The sequence below is a fragment of the Pteronotus mesoamericanus genome, unplaced genomic scaffold (assembly GCF_021234165.1).
Source record: "Pteronotus mesoamericanus isolate MK-2021 breed Mesoamerican mustached bat unplaced genomic scaffold, CSHL_Meso_final contig_78, whole genome shotgun sequence".
Taxonomy (NCBI): Eukaryota; Metazoa; Chordata; class Mammalia; order Chiroptera; family Mormoopidae; genus Pteronotus; species Pteronotus mesoamericanus.
Genome location: NW_026555258.1, coordinates 3,659,034 through 3,678,065, shown reverse-complemented (window position 1 = coordinate 3,678,065; position 19,032 = coordinate 3,659,034). Strand labels below are relative to the sequence as shown.

Here is a 19,032-nt window from a genome sequence, read left to right as displayed (position 1 = left end):
GTGGCTGCCAGTCTGAGCGCGCACATCCTGGGGATGCCCAGACACGGCACAGGCCAGGCAGGCGCGGACGCCTGCGGACGGGGGCGAACCCTCCGCGGAACGAGACAGCCGGGTGGGCCCGGGGGAGGACGGCCAAGGAGGGAGGGCAGCGCCCGGGACCAGGAGCAGAGTCGCCTGGGGGACAAGCGGCAGGCGGGCAGTGGGGGCAGGGAAGGCCCGGCCTGAGGCCCCAAGGGTGTCGGGGGAGCCGCTTGGAAGCAGCCAATCTCAGGGAAGCCCACAGGGCGAACTGAGGACACGTGGGAGGGCTGGCTACCGTCACTGCCCTTCAGCAGGCTGTCCCCTGACCTCAGCCCTCGAGTGCTCACATTCGAGGTGACCTTCTGGATTGTACGCTAGACTCATGAGCCCCTCCTTCAGGTAGGCCTCTCAATGTGGAATGAATATGCATACATATTATATATGTACATATATATTTTTTAAGGATTTTATTTACTTATTTTGAAAGAGAGGGGAAGGGAGGGAGAGAAACATTGATATGAGAGAGGCATCAATTGGCTGCCTCTCACATGCACCCCAACTGGGGACCGGGCCTGCAACCCAGGCCTGTGCCCTGACTGGGAATTGAACCGGCGACATTTTGCTTTGAGGGCAGCCGCTCAGCCAACCGAGCCACCCAGCTAGAGCAGTGTGGAACGCCTCTCTGACTTGTTTCCCCTGACCTTCTGTTCCCTGAAATCCTAACCGTCCTTCAAGCCACAATGCAAGACATACTTCCCCCCCAAAAAGCTCTGCTTGACCTCGCCTGGCTCCATGGCCCATGGGGTTTCCACCGATGGCCTGTACTTCTGACGTCACCCCTGCCTGGCCTTAGCACGAGGCCCCGGCGCACGTCTCCCTCGGCCTGCTGAACGGCAAGCGCTTCTCCCGGGTGAGGGGGCCGCCCTGCACGCTCTGACCCACGGAGGAGAGGCCCAGTGCTTGTGGGACCCCAGGAGGAGGGAGCGAGGACGCTGTTTTGACGCCTGCTCCAACCTCGGTTGGCCAATGCCAGTTACTGCTCTACAGGCGCCCTCGGCAAGATGGTTTTCAATGGCTGGACCCCGTGGGGGCACAGCGGGTCACTGGGTCAGGGACAGGGTGAGTGTCTTCAGATCTGACAACGGCTGCACTCTAAGTGGCGCCCCTCGAAACCCCACCCGGGCCTGGTGACAGGCCCAGAACGATAGAAGCGGGCAGTGGGGCTGCTCTGGGAGCAATGCCCGCCCTCGGCCGGGCCCGTCTTGGAGGGAGGCAGAGGGCGCAGGGAGCCCGCATCGGGGCTGCGCCGAACCGGATGGCAAACATTCCCAACACGGGCTGCTGCCGCTGCTCCTGGCCTGGGGCCTGGGGGCGGCCTTCCTTTTAAAGAAACAAAGCGTCTTCATTAGCTCCTTCCCTTGGGCTCCTCTGTGGAGATGGTGCTAAGAATCTAGTATTTCCGAAGCCACGTGCCTTAGACTCCGCAAGTCCCAGGCTGAGGTCTACGACGGTCTCACAGCCAAACTTAAACTTAAAATGCCCTCACATATTCTTTCATTCTGCAGCAAACAGTCCGATTCATTGACAGTCCTGTAACCCCACACGCTGAAAAGGGACATTATAGGTACTCTTCAGATAATTCACACTCACTTTTTGCTCATAGAGGGGAGAAAAATAGAGCTGGGACTGCCTAAGGGCCAAGCCGCACACACTTGTGACAGGGACCCGCCAGAAGGGCCCGCGGGGGACGGAGGGCATCTGGGCGCGGGTGGGCCGCAGGGAGGGAAAGCGGCGCTCAGCCTGTGGCAAGCGTAGGGTGGCAGAGGGCTCTGCAAAGCCAGGCCCCGGTGCCCCCAGAAGAATGCACTCCAAGGCCCTCTCCACAGGCAGGGCCGCCTCAGCCTGGGCACGGGGCAGTCCCAGAGATGGAGCCTGAGCTGGGATACGTCTCTGAAAGTCACAGGGCGACCTCACTGCTGTAGGCGGGGCTGGGGGAAGTCCACGGTGGTTAAGCCGCTGGCCCAAGTTCTCAGGTACAGAATCAGAACAGAACCGACACTCGGACCCACCACTCTAAAAGCAAGAACAGTGGTGGGAATTTCTAAGCTTACTGTGTGCCAGGCAGCCTCCTAAGAACGTCTCTAATCCTCCTGTTCACAAAAGAAGAGGCCAGTGAAAGCGTGATCCCCAGGGGAGGGCGCTCGGGGGTGGGGGGGCGACGACGAACGACCGCCCCAGGATGCGCCCGCCGCGGCGGCGCGCCAGCGCGGCGCCTTGCCCCCCCAGCTCTTCCCTGTCGCCCATCGTCACTTGGACAGATTAAAGGGGAACAATGGCTGGTCAGTTCCCCTTTACGGGTGGATGGATGGTTTTTGGACAGATGCAGATTCCAGCAAGACCAGCTCTATGCCTCCTAAATAGCTCATGTCCCAAGTTTCAGAAGAAAACTGCTTAAAAAAACGGCCACAAACATTCCCCCTCCTGCACCCAGGCCCCTCTGCCAGCAGCTCCCGCCAAGACGGGCATCTCCCTCCCTGTTCCCGGAGCCTGGGCTGGCCTGGGACTGACCTGAGGGGACGCGACAGATGCGACAGATGTGGCAGAGTGCCGATGTCGAGCTAGGTCTTAAGACACCTTGCACGCCCCCATTTGTTTCCTGGGGACCCTGCCAGCGGCCCTGTGAAGAAGCCCAGGCTGGCCTGAGCGGGGCCGACGGATCACGTGGGTTGCGGCCAGCTCAGCCCGGCTGTCCCAGCTGGGGCTCCAGGCATGTTAGCTAGTACAGCCAGGTCAGCCCGGGCCAGCTCAGCCCTGTCCCCCTACCATCCTGCATCCTGAGGAACGAGAAATGGTTACTGCAGTTCAAAGCAACTAGGTCTTGGGGTGGTTTGTCACACAGCAAAAGCTAACTGATACAGCCCCTCAAAAGCTAATTGACTCCAGCTCTCTCACGCTTCCTTTGGGAGGAAAGTTTCTTTTTAACCACAGAAAGTAGAGGGCTGGCCCCAGGGGAGGTCAAAATAAAAAGGCCACAGCGCCTCCACATTTATGCCCACGTGACAATGCTGCAAGTGTGGCCCATCCCTACTCCCACCCTGCGCCCCCCTCCACACAGCCCTTCAGCACAGAGAGCTGCCTCCGCTCCCTGTCCCACCGGGTGCGGGGACCTGCAGGGCAGCAGGAGTGGCGATGGCCGTCACACACGCGTCGGGAGGCAGAGGCTACGCATCAAAGTTCACGCTCACCGGTTTGCAGGTAAAGAGCGGCGGGGAGCGACTCACCGAGGGCACAGGTAAGTTGCCGTGCCGGCTGAGAAAGGAGTTAGAGACGGACACACTGAGGCCCTGAGTGGCACTGCTGTCCTCGGGGGTGAAGGCCACTTTAGTTTGCTGGACACAGTAGGAGACAGAGGAGAAGGAAGAAGCAGCATAGGAGGCCTGCTGGACAGAGGGAGAAGGCGGGAAGGAGGGAGAGAAGCAGAGAACGGTCAGGCATGCGCGCACAGGCTGAGGGGCTGCGGCCCAGCTCTGCTGGGACGGTCTGGGGACGGTGGCTTCCTGGCTCAGTTCGGGGATGAGACGCCCGCCAAGGCTACCTGGACAAGGGGCCACCCCCTTCGTTTCCTCATGGTAGATTCAACACTAACTTTCACAGAAACTGCATCTACTGCAAGTGGAAAAGGGAGGCCGAGCGGGTTTGAGCCCCGCTTTCTGGCTGGCTCAGGGCCCCAGTTCCTCCCTGGCGGGTGCAGATCACGTGGTGGCTTGTGTGTTGGTGGAGTGCAGACCGGAGCCAGGCTGCCTGGGTTTGAGTCTGGGCCCTGCCACCTGTGACCTCTTTGACCTTGGGCATCACCTAAAGCCCCCTGGGCTTCAGGCTTTTCACCTGTGAAACGGACATGACACTGTGCAGGGCTGTGAACGCATTGAGCACTTAGAGCCGTGCCTTCCACAGTGCGTGTGGGCCAGTGACAAACTGGGACGGCCCTCCCGGAGCCTGCACGCGAGAGAGGGCATGCCAGTCCCTGCCCAGGGCACAGCACGGTGTGCCTGGGCTTCCGCCAGACCTGGGCTGTCCTCAGCTCTCCCACTCCTCGCGGTGGGCTCTGAGGACGTCTCTCCAGCCCCGACAGCCTCAGGTTACTCCAAGTGGGGACGGCGGGGTGGTGGGAAGGACCACGCGAAGCCCCATGGAAGCCTAGTGTGTACAGAGAGGGTCTCTGGAGGGTGTCTGCTCAGCTCCCGGGGCCCCACAGGCCTCTCCCTGGCACCCCTCATGCCCACCCTGCCGGCCTGGTGAAAGCCAGGCCCAGAGAGCCCTCCCAACAGGCGGCGCCCAGCATGCTCCTGAGGGGTCACTAGCACAGGTGCCCAACGGCACCCGCAGAGGGGCTGAGAGCATTTCAAATCGCAGCGGGACCTGGTCCAGCTGTTCAAGCGGACAGTTTAGGTGAGGGGTCTCTGGGGCCGGCATTGTATTTCTGTGGAGAAGATCCCCTTCCAAGACATTTTTAGAGCAATTTACATTCATGTTCAGGCACATTCAGGCATCCGTGGGGTGGGCAGCACAGGGAAGAGCCACGGTGTGACTGGCCAGCAGCAGGGCTGGAACGCAGGGCTCCCGAGCCCGAGCCTGGCTTTTCCCTCACCGGCATGCTGTCTCCCGAAAGGCTGCGTGTGGGCTCCAGCCCCAAGCGGCCACGGGGAGGAACCCAGGGACCTCTGTCCTCTAGTCAGGGCTGGGTCCCAGAAAAGTTGAGGCACCCACCGCAACGCCTGAGAGGTAGCCCGGTTAGCCACGCTGGTCCCTCCTCAATGAAACACTCCCTGCCCAGCCAGCATGTGGGCACACCAGCAGCATGGGGTGCTCTGAGAAAGACCAGAACCCCTGCTGGGCACAACCTTCTGGCAAGGCACGGCTGGATGGGGTGTTTGGGCTCTAGAACCTGACCAGGGTGCACTTGGCCAGTCCACAGGCAGCCAAGAGAGAAAGGTTTAGGGGCAGGAAAGAGGCACAGCCAACGTGTGCTCCTGCCCAGCCCCGGAACCTCCCGGGTGCCCCACCCCGCACGCAGTCCTCACACAGGTGTTCTTAGAGGAGCAGGTGCTGTGCCCGCGACGCACGTGGCTGTTTGAAGCCATCTGCCTCAACAGAGCTGGTTTTCACTGGGGCCCCTGGCCGGGGTGGGGGGTGTAAGCCACTCTACAGAGTTAGGCTCATTATGTAAATCAAGTCCACAGACGGCCCTGCACAGACCCTGCCCTGTGATGTGATGAGTCCCCCTTTCGAGGAGGTCTACGCTGGCACCAAGGAAGAGGGAACATAATGAAGGAGGCTGTCAGCAGAGAAAGCGAACCGGCCAGTCCCAGCTGCGCGGGGCTGCTTGTGGGGGCAGGGAGGTGGCAGAGCAGGAGGCTGCCTGCATGTGAGCACATGAGCTGCTCGTGGGACCGGAGGGCCCCGCGTGGGGTGTGGCGAGTTCCCATCAGCCCAGGGCCCCACCTGGAAGGAGGGAGGGTTAAACCTGTCCCCTGGGAAGAGGATGATCTTGTTCCCGAGACCTGCCAGGATGGAAGCTCTGGTCACCGGGGGAGCACAGAGAGGGACAGGGGAGGGGCTGCTTACCAGCTGCCGCTGCTTGGGAGGCAGGGCGGGGGGCGGCGCCAGCTCCGGGGGCGCGTCGGCGCTGCTGAAGGAGTCGGTGAAGCCGTAGACCTCCATGAGCAGCCTGTTCTTCTGCTGGTAGACGTGTTCGCTCTGCGGCGTCTGGTAGAACATGGACGGCTGCGGCTCCGAGTAGTCCTCGAGCAGCTGCATGTAGGCCAGCACTGCGGGACAGGGACCTGGTCTGTCACTGCAGCCGGGGTGGCGAGACCACCCTGGGTGCCGCTACTGCAGTGGGCACGCACGTCCAAACGCAGGGGACGGACGCCAAGAGCGAGCCCTGGGGGTCTCGGCTCTGGGTGACAGCGACACGCCAGTGCAGGCTCACTGGATGTCACAAACGTGGTGTCCGGGCGGACAGGGTGACAGCAGAGAGGCCATGTGGTGGGGGGTGGGGACAGGAATACACAGGAACGCGCTGTACTTTCCATTCAGCGTTGCTGTGAACCCCAAACTGCTCTAAGAAACAAAGTCTATTTGTAAAAAGCATGCCGGGGCATCCGGCGCTCTTGCTGCAAAGCCCTGGGGGTTTCCTGGCACTGGAAGGGCACGGACTGTGCAGATGGGGCTCACGGGCCGCCCAGCTGGCCCCTCGGTTCCCGGACCACCTGCAGACATCCGCATGGTGGCTCCCGTTGCGCTTTGCCAGCCTGAGCCGGGCCCTCCCCTCCTGCGGCTCAGGCCCAGCCTAACCGCACTTTCTCCGAGCCTCATGCACACAGGAGCCCCTCGCCCCTCCCATTTGCCAGGGGCTACCTGAGGGTGTCGTTCATTCCCCCAATTTTTACTGAGCACCTACTGTGTGCTGGGCACTGACCCAGGGGCTGGGCCTACACAGAGGCCAGCACAACAAGTCCTCTGGCCCTGGGGATTTGCCCCGCCCCCCAGGAGACAGAAACAGGCCCAGGAGCAGCGAAGTTTGGGGCAAACGCCCCTGGGGCACAGGGACGTGGGGGGTGATGGGGGTGCTTGTCTAGAAGATGGATGAGCTATGTGAGGATGGGGAAGAGCCCCCCACATGAGGCTACAGGCCAAAGGCCAGAGGGGCGTGGGGTCCAGGGGACCGTGAAGGAGACGAGATGATCAGCAGGAGGCGGAACCGGCCAGGAAGCAGACCTGATGCTGAACTGGTAGGGACCCTTGGAGGGGGTCCCCCAGGTGTGCCTGCAACCGCTTTGTCTGGAGAAGGCCGTCTGCCAGTGTGGGGGGTGGAGGGGGCTGTCCAGTGAGAGGCCCTGGTGGGGGTGGGGGGTGGGGCTGACAGAGGTCTGGTGCAGGGTGCATTTCAAAGACGATGCACTAGGATTTACAGCCTCTCACTTTCAGGAAAGTCCGAGCTTCAGGAGGGCGGGGCCACAAGCTGTCGTGGCTGACACACAGCAGGTGTCCGTCTGCAAGATGCATAGAATGAATGAACAAACAGGACACGTGTCCCTCAGCCCATCTCTACCTGGTGACTTGTGAAGCCCGGCTAAGCTGCTGGGGTGGAGCTTGTAAAGCGCCCACTGGGTGTGCAAGAAATACAGCAACTCCACTCCACTCTCCCCTTCCAGCTGCAAGTATGAAACCACCTCGGGAGGGTGAAGGGTGGAAAAGTCCTCCATAACAACCCTCTGGGAGCCCTGGCTCAGCGGGCTGAGTGCAGCCTATGAACCAAAGAATTACCGATTCGATTCCCAATCAGGGCACATGCCTGGGTTGTAGGCCAGGTTCCCAGGAGGGGGCGCTCAAGAGGCAGCCACACATTGATGTTTCTCTTTCTCAAAAAAAAAAAAAAAAAAGGCCTTAAAAAAAGAAACCCTCCAGGAAACCCCAGCCCTCGCCACCACTGCCACCTGATGCCGAGCTGCTGCCTCCTGATGCCGAGCTGCTGCCTCCTGGTAGAGTTGCTTGCACCCACACAGCCCACCCCGGGGCAGGCTCTCTTCCCTGCACAGTGTTGAAGCACCCACACCTACAACAGCAGGGACTCCACCCACCAGGAGGTACGAAGTCAGTGACAAAGAGCTCAGATGTCACATCTCAGTGACCTCATCCTTGCAGGCACCTTCTTGTGTGGCTGCACCCTTGTACTCTTCACTCCTGACGTTCGGGCTTAGTGACGTGAGTCCCCTCTGCACAGCCAGGCCCTTCTGAGACTCCAGAGGGTTCTGGGAGAAGCAGCGGTTGGGAGTGGACTGCGCCCAGCACCCCCCCCCCCCCCCACGCCCGCCTACTTGAGAAGCCTGACGGCTGGGCTGGGGCAGAAGCCCCTCCTCCCCCAGCAGCCACCGTGAGCTGGGTCCTGCACCTGGTGTGAGCTGGGCCCTGCACCTGGCGTGCCCCACGGCCAAGTCGAGGTGTGGAGGGAAAGGCGCGGCCACGCCCCCCTGCCCCCAGGGCAGGAACAAGCACTGAGAACTTTGCTCACCGAGTGGCCGCTCCCACACTAAGAGAGTGTTAAAGTGACAATGAGAGCTGGAAAGAGGAAGGGCCCCGGGTCTGGAGGCAAAGAAACCGAAATGCGTGTGGGCAGGTGCAGGGGGCAGAGATCTGAGTCACCATCCCGAGTGGGTGCCTTCCCTGCTGGGTCACACCCAAGTGCCCGGACACCTGCTGGGTGGAGCTGAGATACCGACACCCAGAGAAAGTGGCATGGGAAGCTTTGCAGGACTTGGTTTTGTCTTTTCAAGCAACTCCAAAGCCTGGGGCTTCCCTGGAGCCCCAGCGGGCCAGCCAGCTAAAGGAGAGGCGCTGCGCTGGGGGAAGCAACCACGAGGGCAGGAGGCAGCCTGGCTCTTCTCCACGGCACTGGGGTCAAGGCGGAGAGCAAATGCCTCCACAGGCAAGCCTTTCTGGTGCTCTTCACTGAGGGACGGGCTCAAAGTCACCTTCTTTATTTACAAGGATCAGGAAGAATGTCTTAGCTCTAATAAACATGGAGTCGAAATTGGCCGTAAAAGATGGTGGGCAAGGACGGTGCCCCCACAAGGCTGGCCACGGTGCTGCTAAACTGTGGCTGTGAGCCCCTCCCGAGCCCCACCACGCCTCTTCCCGCACTCTGCAGAGCCGGCACCACCAGGGCCTACGAAGCTGACCCTGAAGGCCTACCCCTGGCTCCCTGTGGAGACTGAACACCACGGGAAGCGCAGGTCAGACGCGCCCCCCTAAAAGTCCCCCTAGAGACCTGCTAACCACGCATAGAAGCAGCAGTAATGCTCACGGCCTCTGGCAAACGAGAAGGACCGGAAGCTTCCCTGGCACAAGGGCCTGTGGGCTCACCAAAGGGGGCTGGGGACCCTGAGGACATCAGAGCAAGTGAAGGACGAGGCTGCTTTGGGACATTGGGATGAGCTGTCGGCATCAGCTGGGTATTGGGATGATTATTTCCTCCTCTCAGCGACTGAGGGGGGAGGGTCCATGGGGTCACAGACTGGACTCTCCAAGTGTTGCCTCAGGACGTGAAAAGTGGACTTGAGATTAGGACCAAGCCTCAGAGAGCCTCAAGTTGAGGGTCCTTTCCTGGGGCTCAGCATCTGGGAGGGGGCCTCAGCCTGGAGGGGTACGCCCTGCCTGCTCTGCGTGGGAGGCCGGGCCCCGGGCTGAGCGCGCGGGCCTGCTCTGCGGCCCAGGTCTTCTTGATCCTGGGCAAGGCTCAGTTCCTTCGTGCCCGGCTTCTTCATCTATGAAATGGGAGCTCACGGCACCCTTCCAGCCAGGTGGTAGTAAGGCCAACTGCAGGGTGGGTGAAGCTATGGCCCAGGGCACGTGATGCCGTAAACTCTCAGTGAGTTTGAAGTGTTTGCAGGCGCAAGTGCTACAGACATTGATGGATGAGATGAAGCCTAGGTTAACAGAAGACACTGCTGCCTCTGAAGACATGCTTGTTCTGCAGGAGGAGCGGCTACTGCTCCCACCCCTTCTCCTCTCTCCAGCCCTGTGAGACTGCCGCCCATCCCTGCTCGGAGCGCCAGGCAGCACCTCGCATCTGCTGCCGTTTGCACAGGTGCAGTCCTGCCCTGCGCTCTGGGTTCAGAGGATTCCAGAAAAGGAAAAGAAAGTAAAGGGAGTGAACCCAAAGCTGCATGTGGCTCGGGTCGAGGGGAGGCAGGCGGAAGGGAGAGGCCAACAGCTCCCGAAGCGCTTGCCTGTGCAGAGGGAGGGGCACGGGAGGGCACGTTTCTGCTGCTGCAATTTGCAGCTCCCTGGACGAGGGCCCTGGTTTCGGAACAGCCAACGTATGCGACAGCTGGGAGCGACATCATGAGCCTCACAGAGCCAGCTCTCTCCCTCCAGCTGGGGGACCGCACCGCTCAGGCCATGACACAAGCTGGGTGACACCCAGTGAGGAGCTGGGAACACGCTGTGTCCTCCGTGGCCGCCGCCGTGCACGGCCCACCCAGCTGGCCCTTGGGTGGGTCCCTGCTATGTGCAGTTAGCCTCGCCCGGTCTCCTCTTGTTTGGGAGGGGCTGCCCTAGGCAGAGCCCACCAAGGCTCTCATGGGGGAACTTGGAATGTAGAAGCTGTCCGCTGGATGCTTTACCCGAGGCCGGGGCACCCTGGCTGTGGGCTGACAGGGCCACACACATCTAAATGGTGACAGCAGGTCGGCCAAGAACAAAGCGGAGCTGTGCTGGTGGAGTGGGGAGCGGGGCAGAGAGACAGGCCATGTGGTGCAGGTGGAGAGCCAGCAAAAAAAAACAAACGCGATACAACCCTACTTAGCAAATTCACAGCTGGAAATATTCAAAAGATGAAAATCCAAAATTTCAGCTGTACTCCTGGGCCCCCATAACATCATGCATTACAATATCTGGTCCAAGATGTGTCCTCAGGCTGTCTGATTCCAACTCATTACGTGACATTTCAGCACCTGCACCAGAAGGCGGAGGGCTAGCAGGGACCTCTCTGCACAGCCTCCCAGCACGCTGTCCGGAGCCTGAGCGCCCTTGGGGGCTGTGGGAAGCTCCCCTGAAATTCACAGCTGCCAACTGCTCTACCCACAGTTGCTCTAACAGCACCCTAAATGCCATGACCCTCGTTTCTCTTTGTCACCGTGTGCTCAGGCTGGAAGATCAACTGACTGCCACCTACAGGGGGCCAAACCCCCTGGGCCTGGGGAGGCCAGGCCGGGCTCTGCCGTGGTGGGGAGAGCGCGGCTTGCCGGGCTTTAGACACGCTCACCAACACGCCGGCCCCTGGAGGTGCCCGCACACCTCCGGTCCTATCTTTCATGGACTCAGGAGCCCACCGGCTTGATTCTGGTCTCACGCTTAAATAAAACCCACCACCGACTTAGGGTGCCAAACATGCCTCCTGACCACAGCGTGACGAAAGCTTACTGTGTTTGTTTTTCTTTTCTGGCAGCGGAGGTGGCTTTTCTGGGTCGCCTGTTGACTCAGGAACAGTGAAATCACCCACAAATTCAACCGAGGCTGAGGAACCTCCTTGCTGGAAGGGGAGAATAGCAGCAAAGGGCGTGAAGGGGACGGGCTGGACCAAGGCTGGGTTCTGCAGGTCGTCCTCAGAGATGTTGTCGTATTGGGAGGGGTGCCGCTCATAGGACACCCTGCAGCCAGAGCTGTCCGTGGTCTGGGAGGCCGCGCTCCTGCGCTTCTTCTCGGGGAGGGCGGGCGGTGCGTCCGTCTGCTGCCCTGAGGCGAGGGGCCCGTCGGGCTGGGGGCAGCCGCCAAGAGGCAGCTGGAAAGGGTGGCCCAGAAACGGGGACCCGGACTCCCCCACAGACTCCGGCAACGGGCTAAGGTTACAGGCCGCTTGCTGAGGTATCTGGTCTGCATTCGAGAGGTCTTGCTGAAGGAATTCGTAGTCAGGATCATAATGATCTGTGTTCACAACAGGAAAGGCAAAGCCGTCAGCCACAAGACCCCACAGGAAGACCCGTCCCTCACTGCGCCCAGTCCTATTCACTACAGCACAACAAAAACGTGTTTCTCCTCTCATCTACATAGGCCTGCGCGCTTTATTTTATGTTCTTCACTCAGAAGAACTGCTGCTTTCATAAGAAGAAAAGCTTATGTTCACAAGCTTTATGTGCTTGTAACAGTCAAAGCAGATGGGAATGCAGCTCTTTGCTATCTTATACTTTGAACTTTTCCTATATTTTTTTAAACTTCTTAGTTAAAAAGAAAATGTGTAACCCATGTAGAAAATGTGGCCAAAAGAAATATATATAAAAATATAAAAATCACCTGCAGTCCTGTAATCTAACTGTAATCTGTTTACAATTTGATATATTTCCTTAAAAGTCTTTTTTTCCCCACACAGAATTCTTTTTTTAACTGAACCGAGAAAATGCTATGCAAGTAGTCTAGGATTCTGTCCACCAGTCAATAGATGACAACTCATTTTTAATAGCTATGTATCATTCCACTAAACGGCTGTATCATAATTTGTCTGAATTCCTGAGCAGTCAGACATTTCCAGTTATCACGAGTCCTAACGATGCCAAGATGAATGTCCTTGGGCAGCAATCTTGCTATAAATCTCTGATTACGTTCTCAAGATAAACTCTCAGATGTGAAATCCAGACTACGGGACGTGAACAGCCTGATGCTCTTCAAGCCTCATGCCAAACGCCTGTCTGACTTCCACACGGCCACGCCGCGGGCGGCCAGCACCGACGAGGGGCGGGCACGTGCCGCTCGCCCGCCTCCCCCTCTGTCAGAAGCTGCCAGGGTCTTCCCTTCACTTATAGCTCCAAGCAGAGAGGAGTCTTAATTTTGGCAAAGGGAGCCAAGTTACCCACCGCCAGATGAGCCGCAGTAGCAGCTACCGCTGGAGCCTCTCCTCTGGGGTTTCACACTGTTCCTTCCCCTGAACCCTCAACCCCCGTCAGAGGCAGATTCTGGTACCCTCGCTGTACGGGCGAGGAGACTGAGGCCTGGGCTTTGAATGACTTGGCCAAGGTCACACAGCTAAGGACTGACTTCACTGTGTGATCCCGAAGAAGCCACCGAGTGATGAGACAGGAGTGGTGACGAAGACGCCTGCAGCTCACCTAGTGTTTCACAGCTTGTGTTCCGGGAACACTGCCCGCTGTCCCTGTCCAGAGAGGACAGCTGCTCGTCTGACCTGCTGAGCTTGCCGATGCTGCTACAAGGGGACAGGCGGGGCGACTCCCCTCCGTAGGAGTGGCTGCCTCCTGACAGGCGCCTCTGGGCATAACAGTCCCCATCGAAGTCCTCGTGTGAAAAACAAAAACAACCCGAGTCACTTCTGAGAAAGGGCGACAGAGTCGGGGTGGCAGGAGGGAGTTGGAATGTCTACTTAGAGAAGAAAACACCGCCGCTGGCGCGCGGACACTGGCTGGGAGGCGCCCGCCTTTGATGTCAGCACTCACACACCTCGTCCGTGGCTTCCAGACGGAAGGCTGCAGGAATGCTGGGGTGTGTGGCGGGAGTTGGGGGGCCCTGGCGCTCAGCTCGGATGTCCTCAGGAGCGGCCCTGCCTGGGCTCCAGCCTCCCACCCCTGTCCCCACCCCTCCGTGGGGACTAAGAGATCCTGTGTGGCGACTAACGCAAGGGACTGAAGGAGTCACATGCCCAGACCCAGAGCCTCCCTCGGTTTTCCTGATGGGGCTGCATTACCTGCCTATTAATTCCAACAGGCAAACTGGAGCCGCTGGTGGCTCGGCTCATGGGGGCCACGACGGCCACACGGGTCGGGGACGGGGCCGACTGTCTTTTCTTCGGGGGCAGGGCTGGCGGAGGGCTGAAGCAGACCAAGAAACCCATCAACCCAAGCAACCCGGACAGAACGCTTTAGACAGACAGGCGGGCACAGAGTCACTCGCTCTTCGCCGCTTTGCACCTGCTTCCCGCACCGTCCACTCCCGCCCCACTCTCCTGCCAAAGTCACCCTGTGAGATAAGCCAAAAAACTACAATCAGAAAAACCCTTTCTTCTCCTTCCACAACGCACTGGACCACTTCTCGCTCGGCTCGGGGTGCAAGGCGAGCGCTGGGAGCTCCAGGAGTGGGGGCCGGGCCCCGGCGTCTTCCAGAGGGGCCCCACCCGAGGAAGGTCAAGCTGTCAAAGCTTCTAAGAAGCAAGGGACTGGGCTCCAAGTCCCTTTTGGCTCATTCTACCCACCCATTCATCAGCTTATGTCATAAATAGAGGAGGGTACTGGAAAAATAGAAAATTACCTGTTATCAACCACCCGAATGCCAGGTAAGGGGGGTTTGGGGGGCGCCACCTCTTCATCAGTAGAGTCGAGAAGCAGCTCGGTTGACTGTGACATGCTGGTTGTCTTGTTCAGAATCTCCACCTCTCGATCTGTCAGGGGGAGCTCAGACTGGCTGAGAATGGCAAAGAACCTAGGGTTACAGAAGGTCCCAGGGCACAGGCTGGTCCGAGGTGGGTCTGGATGTGACCGGGGAGGAGAATGACTAGGTGCGGGGCGCCTGGGCACAGAGCCCTGGACACTGCATGCAGAGGGGGCTTTCAAGTGTGGCTCCCTCACCAGCAAGCAGCAGGGGCCTGGCCACGCCCCCGGACTCTGCATTGTTTCCTCCTCTGTACAGGGACCCCTTCAACTAGGCCAGCTAAAGGCTGCCCAGCATGCTCCGAGTCTGTTTTCTATTTGGACTAGGGGCTTGTAGTTGATGAAGCCAAATGCTCTCAAGCCAAATCCCCAAAACCCAACCTTCAAAGCTCTTTCTTTCCAGTGTGGAAAGGGAGCTGCTTAGAGCAAGGTGTGCACCACCAGGCCCTCACACTCTAGCCTCAGAGAGTCACGCTATTAACCTTGAGACCAGGAAATACTTCAAGGCACGTGTGAGCTGTACACATGTGAAGGCAATCCAGGCACATCCCAGAACATGACGGAAAAGGCATGTGGGCCTCAAACAGCCGGCCTGATGTGCGCTGCCGGCCTGGCACCCCCTGAGTGTAGACCCAACGTGACCCCAGCGCCTGGAGGGCTCGGTCAGCACTTACCCGTCAGGTTTGCAGGCTGGGGAGCTGGGTTTCACTGGGCTCGTTGGAGATGGGTGCCCCTGCTTCTCAATGGTGAGCCTGACCAGCTCCTGCACCCCACAAAGGAGAAAAGCAGTGAGGCATGAGGGCCACTCCTCACCACTGAGTCTGCACAGCGAGGTGGGTCAGCAGTCTGCCCTCCACTGCCAAGCACTGTCATTGTGCCCACAGAGTCCCCGCTCGCCACAAACCTGAGTAGCATTCGACCTAGGTAGTAGCCTGCACAACTTCCCAAAATGTCCCCTGCCCTGCAAAAATATCTTCATAGCGTGTCAAGAAGTTTCACATGTATCAAGGTACTTCCTCTTGGAAGGGGGAAATGACAAGCCCCACGGTCTCACAATGACTAAGTTCATCACCCAAATGAAATTCCCCTGGCAGAACAGATTCCCAGTCATGTGTGGGGGGAGAGCTACTCTAGTTCTCTAAAGCTGTTCTAGAGTGTGCGGGACAGTGCCTACTGAGGACCAAACCTCTGGCTTTGGGAAGGTGGTTTCCCAAAGCGACTTGGGAACAGCCGTGCCGGAATCCTCAGATGACTGGTTGGAATTTTTGTCAATGGACAGAAAGTTAAGGGCATACTACAAAGCAGAGAAATGACTTTTACAAAATACTTTTTAAAATAGAAAAGGAGGAGGACAAGGGGGAGGAGAGGACATCAGGGTCTGTCTGTTTCCAAGTAGAACGCATCTTCCCCGTGCTCGATGAGTCCTGACGATCGCATATACCCGGTAAGAACAACTCAGAAAACAGAGAACGTTTCCACCAGCCTCCACAGTCAATCCTCCCGAATCCAACCACTTTTCTAACTTTTACTTCCTACACCACTTTTGCCGAGAGCCTGATAACTGGAGCCACACAGCATGTACTTTGCTGTGTCCCTTTCCTTTTTCTGAACAGCTTACGGATGTCTAATGCGCATGCCACACAGCCAGCCCTTGAGCGCGCACAGCTCAGTGGTTTTCAGTCTGTTCACGGAGCTGTGCCCCCGACGGGTGCCGGGACTTCTCATCGCCTTGGGGGCGGCTGCCCCCGGCACAGCTCCGCTTGTTTTCCACAGCCCGCCCGGCCCCGCAGCCACGGCCCTCCCGCCTCCAGCCCGTCTTCTCTTGCTCGGCACAGCACGTAGTCTGTATGCACGAGGAGCGCATGCCTTCTTGCCCCCGAGTCGTGTCCCAGCACACGGCAGACCCAGCTGCTGCACTCGCTCCCCAGCGGAGGGCCATCTCGGCCGGACCCGCCGGCGCTGCAGGCGTGTTCAGGCCCTCGGCCCCAACATCTGGCTCAGAGGCTACAGAGGAGGCAGTGATGGAGGCGAGCGGACAACACAGTGACGTGTCCCTAAATGGGACACGAGGCCTCTCCAAACTCTAAACGCCGCACCCAGGAATCACGGTGGGTATGGTAAGGCAGAGAGTTAACGTTCTTCCCAGAGCCAGGGTTCTTTCAAGAACACCAAAACCAAAAAAAGAGAAACGCCAAAGAAGTTCCCAAAAGCAAACACCCATGGTCAAAAATCATTAAAGAGCCTCCAACCTTGAAGATACTAAAACAGAAACTTCCAGACACGGCAGATGGGAGCAGTGCTTTGGACAGCCTTTCTAAAGGATGACTTGTCAGTATATATCAAACAGTATCTGCATTCTTTCTGTAACAATTTCACGCAAGAAAGATGTCCTGGATGTGCAAAAATTAAACCAGAAACAATAGTCATCACAGTGTCCTATGTAACAGATGAATTTAGACTGCTCCACAGTCCATAATTAAATATTCAATACTAGGTGCTGATTATATAAATCATGATAGAACCAAACAATGGACCGTTATATTGCCATTAAAAACCAACCCGTGACCAGAACGCATGACAGCATGGAAAGACACAGTCAGCGCTGGGTGGAGAAACAGCCGGGGTACACGCTGGTGTACATATAGCATATTTTGCAAACCAAATCAAACCAAGAGAACATGTAGGGAAAAAAAATACAGCTATGAAACACTCCCCGTTTTCTTGTTTGTGTTTCTCTGCTCTTTCTAAACTTTCTACAATGAACATGTATTACTTCTGGAATACTAATTAAAAAAAAAACAAAAAACTAAGGCCTGGCTGGGTGGCTCAGTGGACTGAGAGCTGGACTGCAAAGCAAAGGGTTGCTGGTTTGATTCCCAGTCAGGGCACATGCTGGATTGCAGGCCAGGTCCCCAATAGGGGGCGCACAAGCAACTACACATGGATGTTTCCTCTTTCTCCCTCCCTTCCTCTCTCTCTAAACATAAATAAAGTCCTTAAAAAAATAAAAAACTAACACACAAAGGTGGACCCCACGTCACGAGAGTCAGTGCCACCTGCTCTAACAGCGATGCCTGTTTCCAGAGAAATGTAGAGAACTGAGATTTCCACAAATCAAGTGCTGGAAAAAAAAGATTAGTATTTTCCTGGTATCACAAGTATGTAAGGAACAGCTCTCTTGCTGGGGATTACAGGCAAGACGGAGAGATGCGAGACTACGTAATTACAGCAGCCAGCAAGCCACACGAGGGCCTGGAGGAGGAAGGAAAGCAGCTTGTCACGGGGCTCACAGAAGCGCACCGCCGAGCCAGGTGTCTGAGGCCAGGCCGCAGGGCCTCGCCCACTCCACGCCCATGTGCACGTTTTGTGTACAGGGCAAAGGGGACAGACAGAAGCCTGAATACTTACAGCTGCTGACGTAGGAAAAAATTCCACTAATTCTTCACTGAATCATGAGTAATTATAATTAGAACATCATCTTTCTCGAGAAGCAGCTGGGCGAACTCAACTAATAAACGACGGCAGAAGCCGTGTGGACTGACGGGCGCACACATGCCGGGGCGCACCCGCGCCCTGGGATGGTGTCATGAGGGCAGCCACGCCGCGCACCGCCGGTCCACCAGCCTGGGTGGGAGCCGAGTGAAGCGGGGAGGCTTTCTGTGTTCGCCACCAGGCTTCTGGCCGAGGAGCCCAGCCAGAGGCCTCTGGTCTCAAGTGGCCTTTGCCGCCACAGACAGGAGAACCGTGGAAGGCGCCCTGGTGAGGCCACCGTGCCAACGCCCTGTACTCATTCAGGCTCCCATCTGCAGCCTGGCCGGAGCCCGGCTCCTCTCGCTGAAGGCAGGTCCCTGAGTGCAACAAAACTCTTTCTAGTCCCCGAGAGGCGCTGCTGAGGAAGGACAGAGATGGCACTGCACTGTGTGTCCAGAGCCGGCGACCGTCACAGGTGGGACAACTGTCAGTTCACTGAAATAGAGTTTTCAAAGCCAAAAGGTATTTGGAAAAGCACCTTTCTAAGTACGCAATACTTTATTTCTGCATTCAGTCTATTCCTATTGAAAATGACCCTGGAGATGCTTCCACTTTGAGTGACCTTCGCCACCTGGAAGTACAGCTCAGGCGCCCACTGAGCGAGATGCAGTCGCACCCGCCTTCTCCTCGGCAGCGAGGCAGTCCTGCCTGGCTGCAGGCAGCACGGGCACCAGCGGACTCGCTGCCCCGCCGCCACGCAGGTCCTCAGGGACGCCGCAGCAGGGCTGAGGTCCCCCGGGCCGCACGGAAGGCCTGAGCACCACTGTGGGAAGCGTGCCGCCCCGCAGCCCGAGGCCTGCCACCTGTGCTCACGCCCGTCAGTGCCCATGCCTCGCTTCCTGGGCCTGTGACCCTCCGGGGGGCAGGGACCCGGGCCCAGGGAGACACGTGCCGATGACCGCGACACAGCGCCCAGACTGGGCAGCCGCCCTGAGACGAGCACCTCCCTCAGGGCGCCGACTGCCAGGCGCGCGGAGCCCCCGTAACTGAGGTGGTGTGATGCAGTCACGGGGCTGGCCGGCCCCAGTGCGACTTTTATGGTGACAAAGAGGACCGTTCCCTGCCCACAGCCAAAGTGGGTGAGAGAGAGCAACAGAGCAGAAGGGTCTTCTTTCTCATGCACAGTAAGAGGCGGCAGGGGGCTGGCAGGCAAGGGTGGGGACGGCCGGGCGGCTCCCAGGGGTGCATGCCCAGTCACGAGGCAGCTGGGGAGACTTCCAATGCGGCCCCCGAGTGGGGTGCCCAAGGAACCTACAGAAAAGCTGAGCTGGGCAGGGGGCACACTGAAAAACTGGGCACCTTTGTGTCCAGAATAATGAAACCACGTCGCTGGGGCAAGATGCTGCACCTCGAACAATAAATGCTTTGCTAGAGAAGCTTGCAGACAATCGGGCGACTGGTCAAGCTCTGCAACGAGGCAGAGTGGCCAGGATGAGCTCGCACAGGTGCGCTCCACTGGGAGCTGCGCTCCACCGGGAGGTATGCTGCCCCAGCTCTGGCTGGGACTGGGAGGACCTCTACACTCCAATGCCCTTGACAATGAAAAGAG

General features: G+C 58.3%; 1 protein-coding gene across 7 annotated transcripts in view; it reads right to left on the bottom strand.

Annotated features, from left to right (window-relative positions):
• The window catches only part of RAPGEF1 (Rap guanine nucleotide exchange factor 1), a 123,930-nt gene that overhangs the window by 28,783 nt on the left and 76,115 nt on the right, over nt 1–19,032 (bottom strand). For 3 of the 7 annotated variants that reach the window (XM_054584194.1, XM_054584196.1, XM_054584197.1), the window contains 7 exons: nt 14,627–14,715; nt 13,834–13,986; nt 13,274–13,397; nt 12,684–12,867; nt 11,008–11,508; nt 5,647–5,849; nt 3,303–3,461 (listed from right to left, as the gene is read on the bottom strand). In XM_054584194.1, coding sequence (XP_054440169.1) covers nt 3,303–3,461; nt 5,647–5,849; nt 11,008–11,508; nt 12,684–12,867; nt 13,274–13,397; nt 13,834–13,986; nt 14,627–14,715 — 1,413 coding nt within the window. The remainder of the gene's footprint in view (nt 1–3,302; nt 3,462–5,646; nt 5,850–11,007; nt 11,509–12,683; nt 12,868–13,273; nt 13,398–13,833; nt 13,987–14,626; nt 14,716–19,032) is intronic. The other 4 variants (XM_054584195.1, XM_054584199.1, XM_054584200.1 and 1 more) reach the window with 2 other exon arrangements.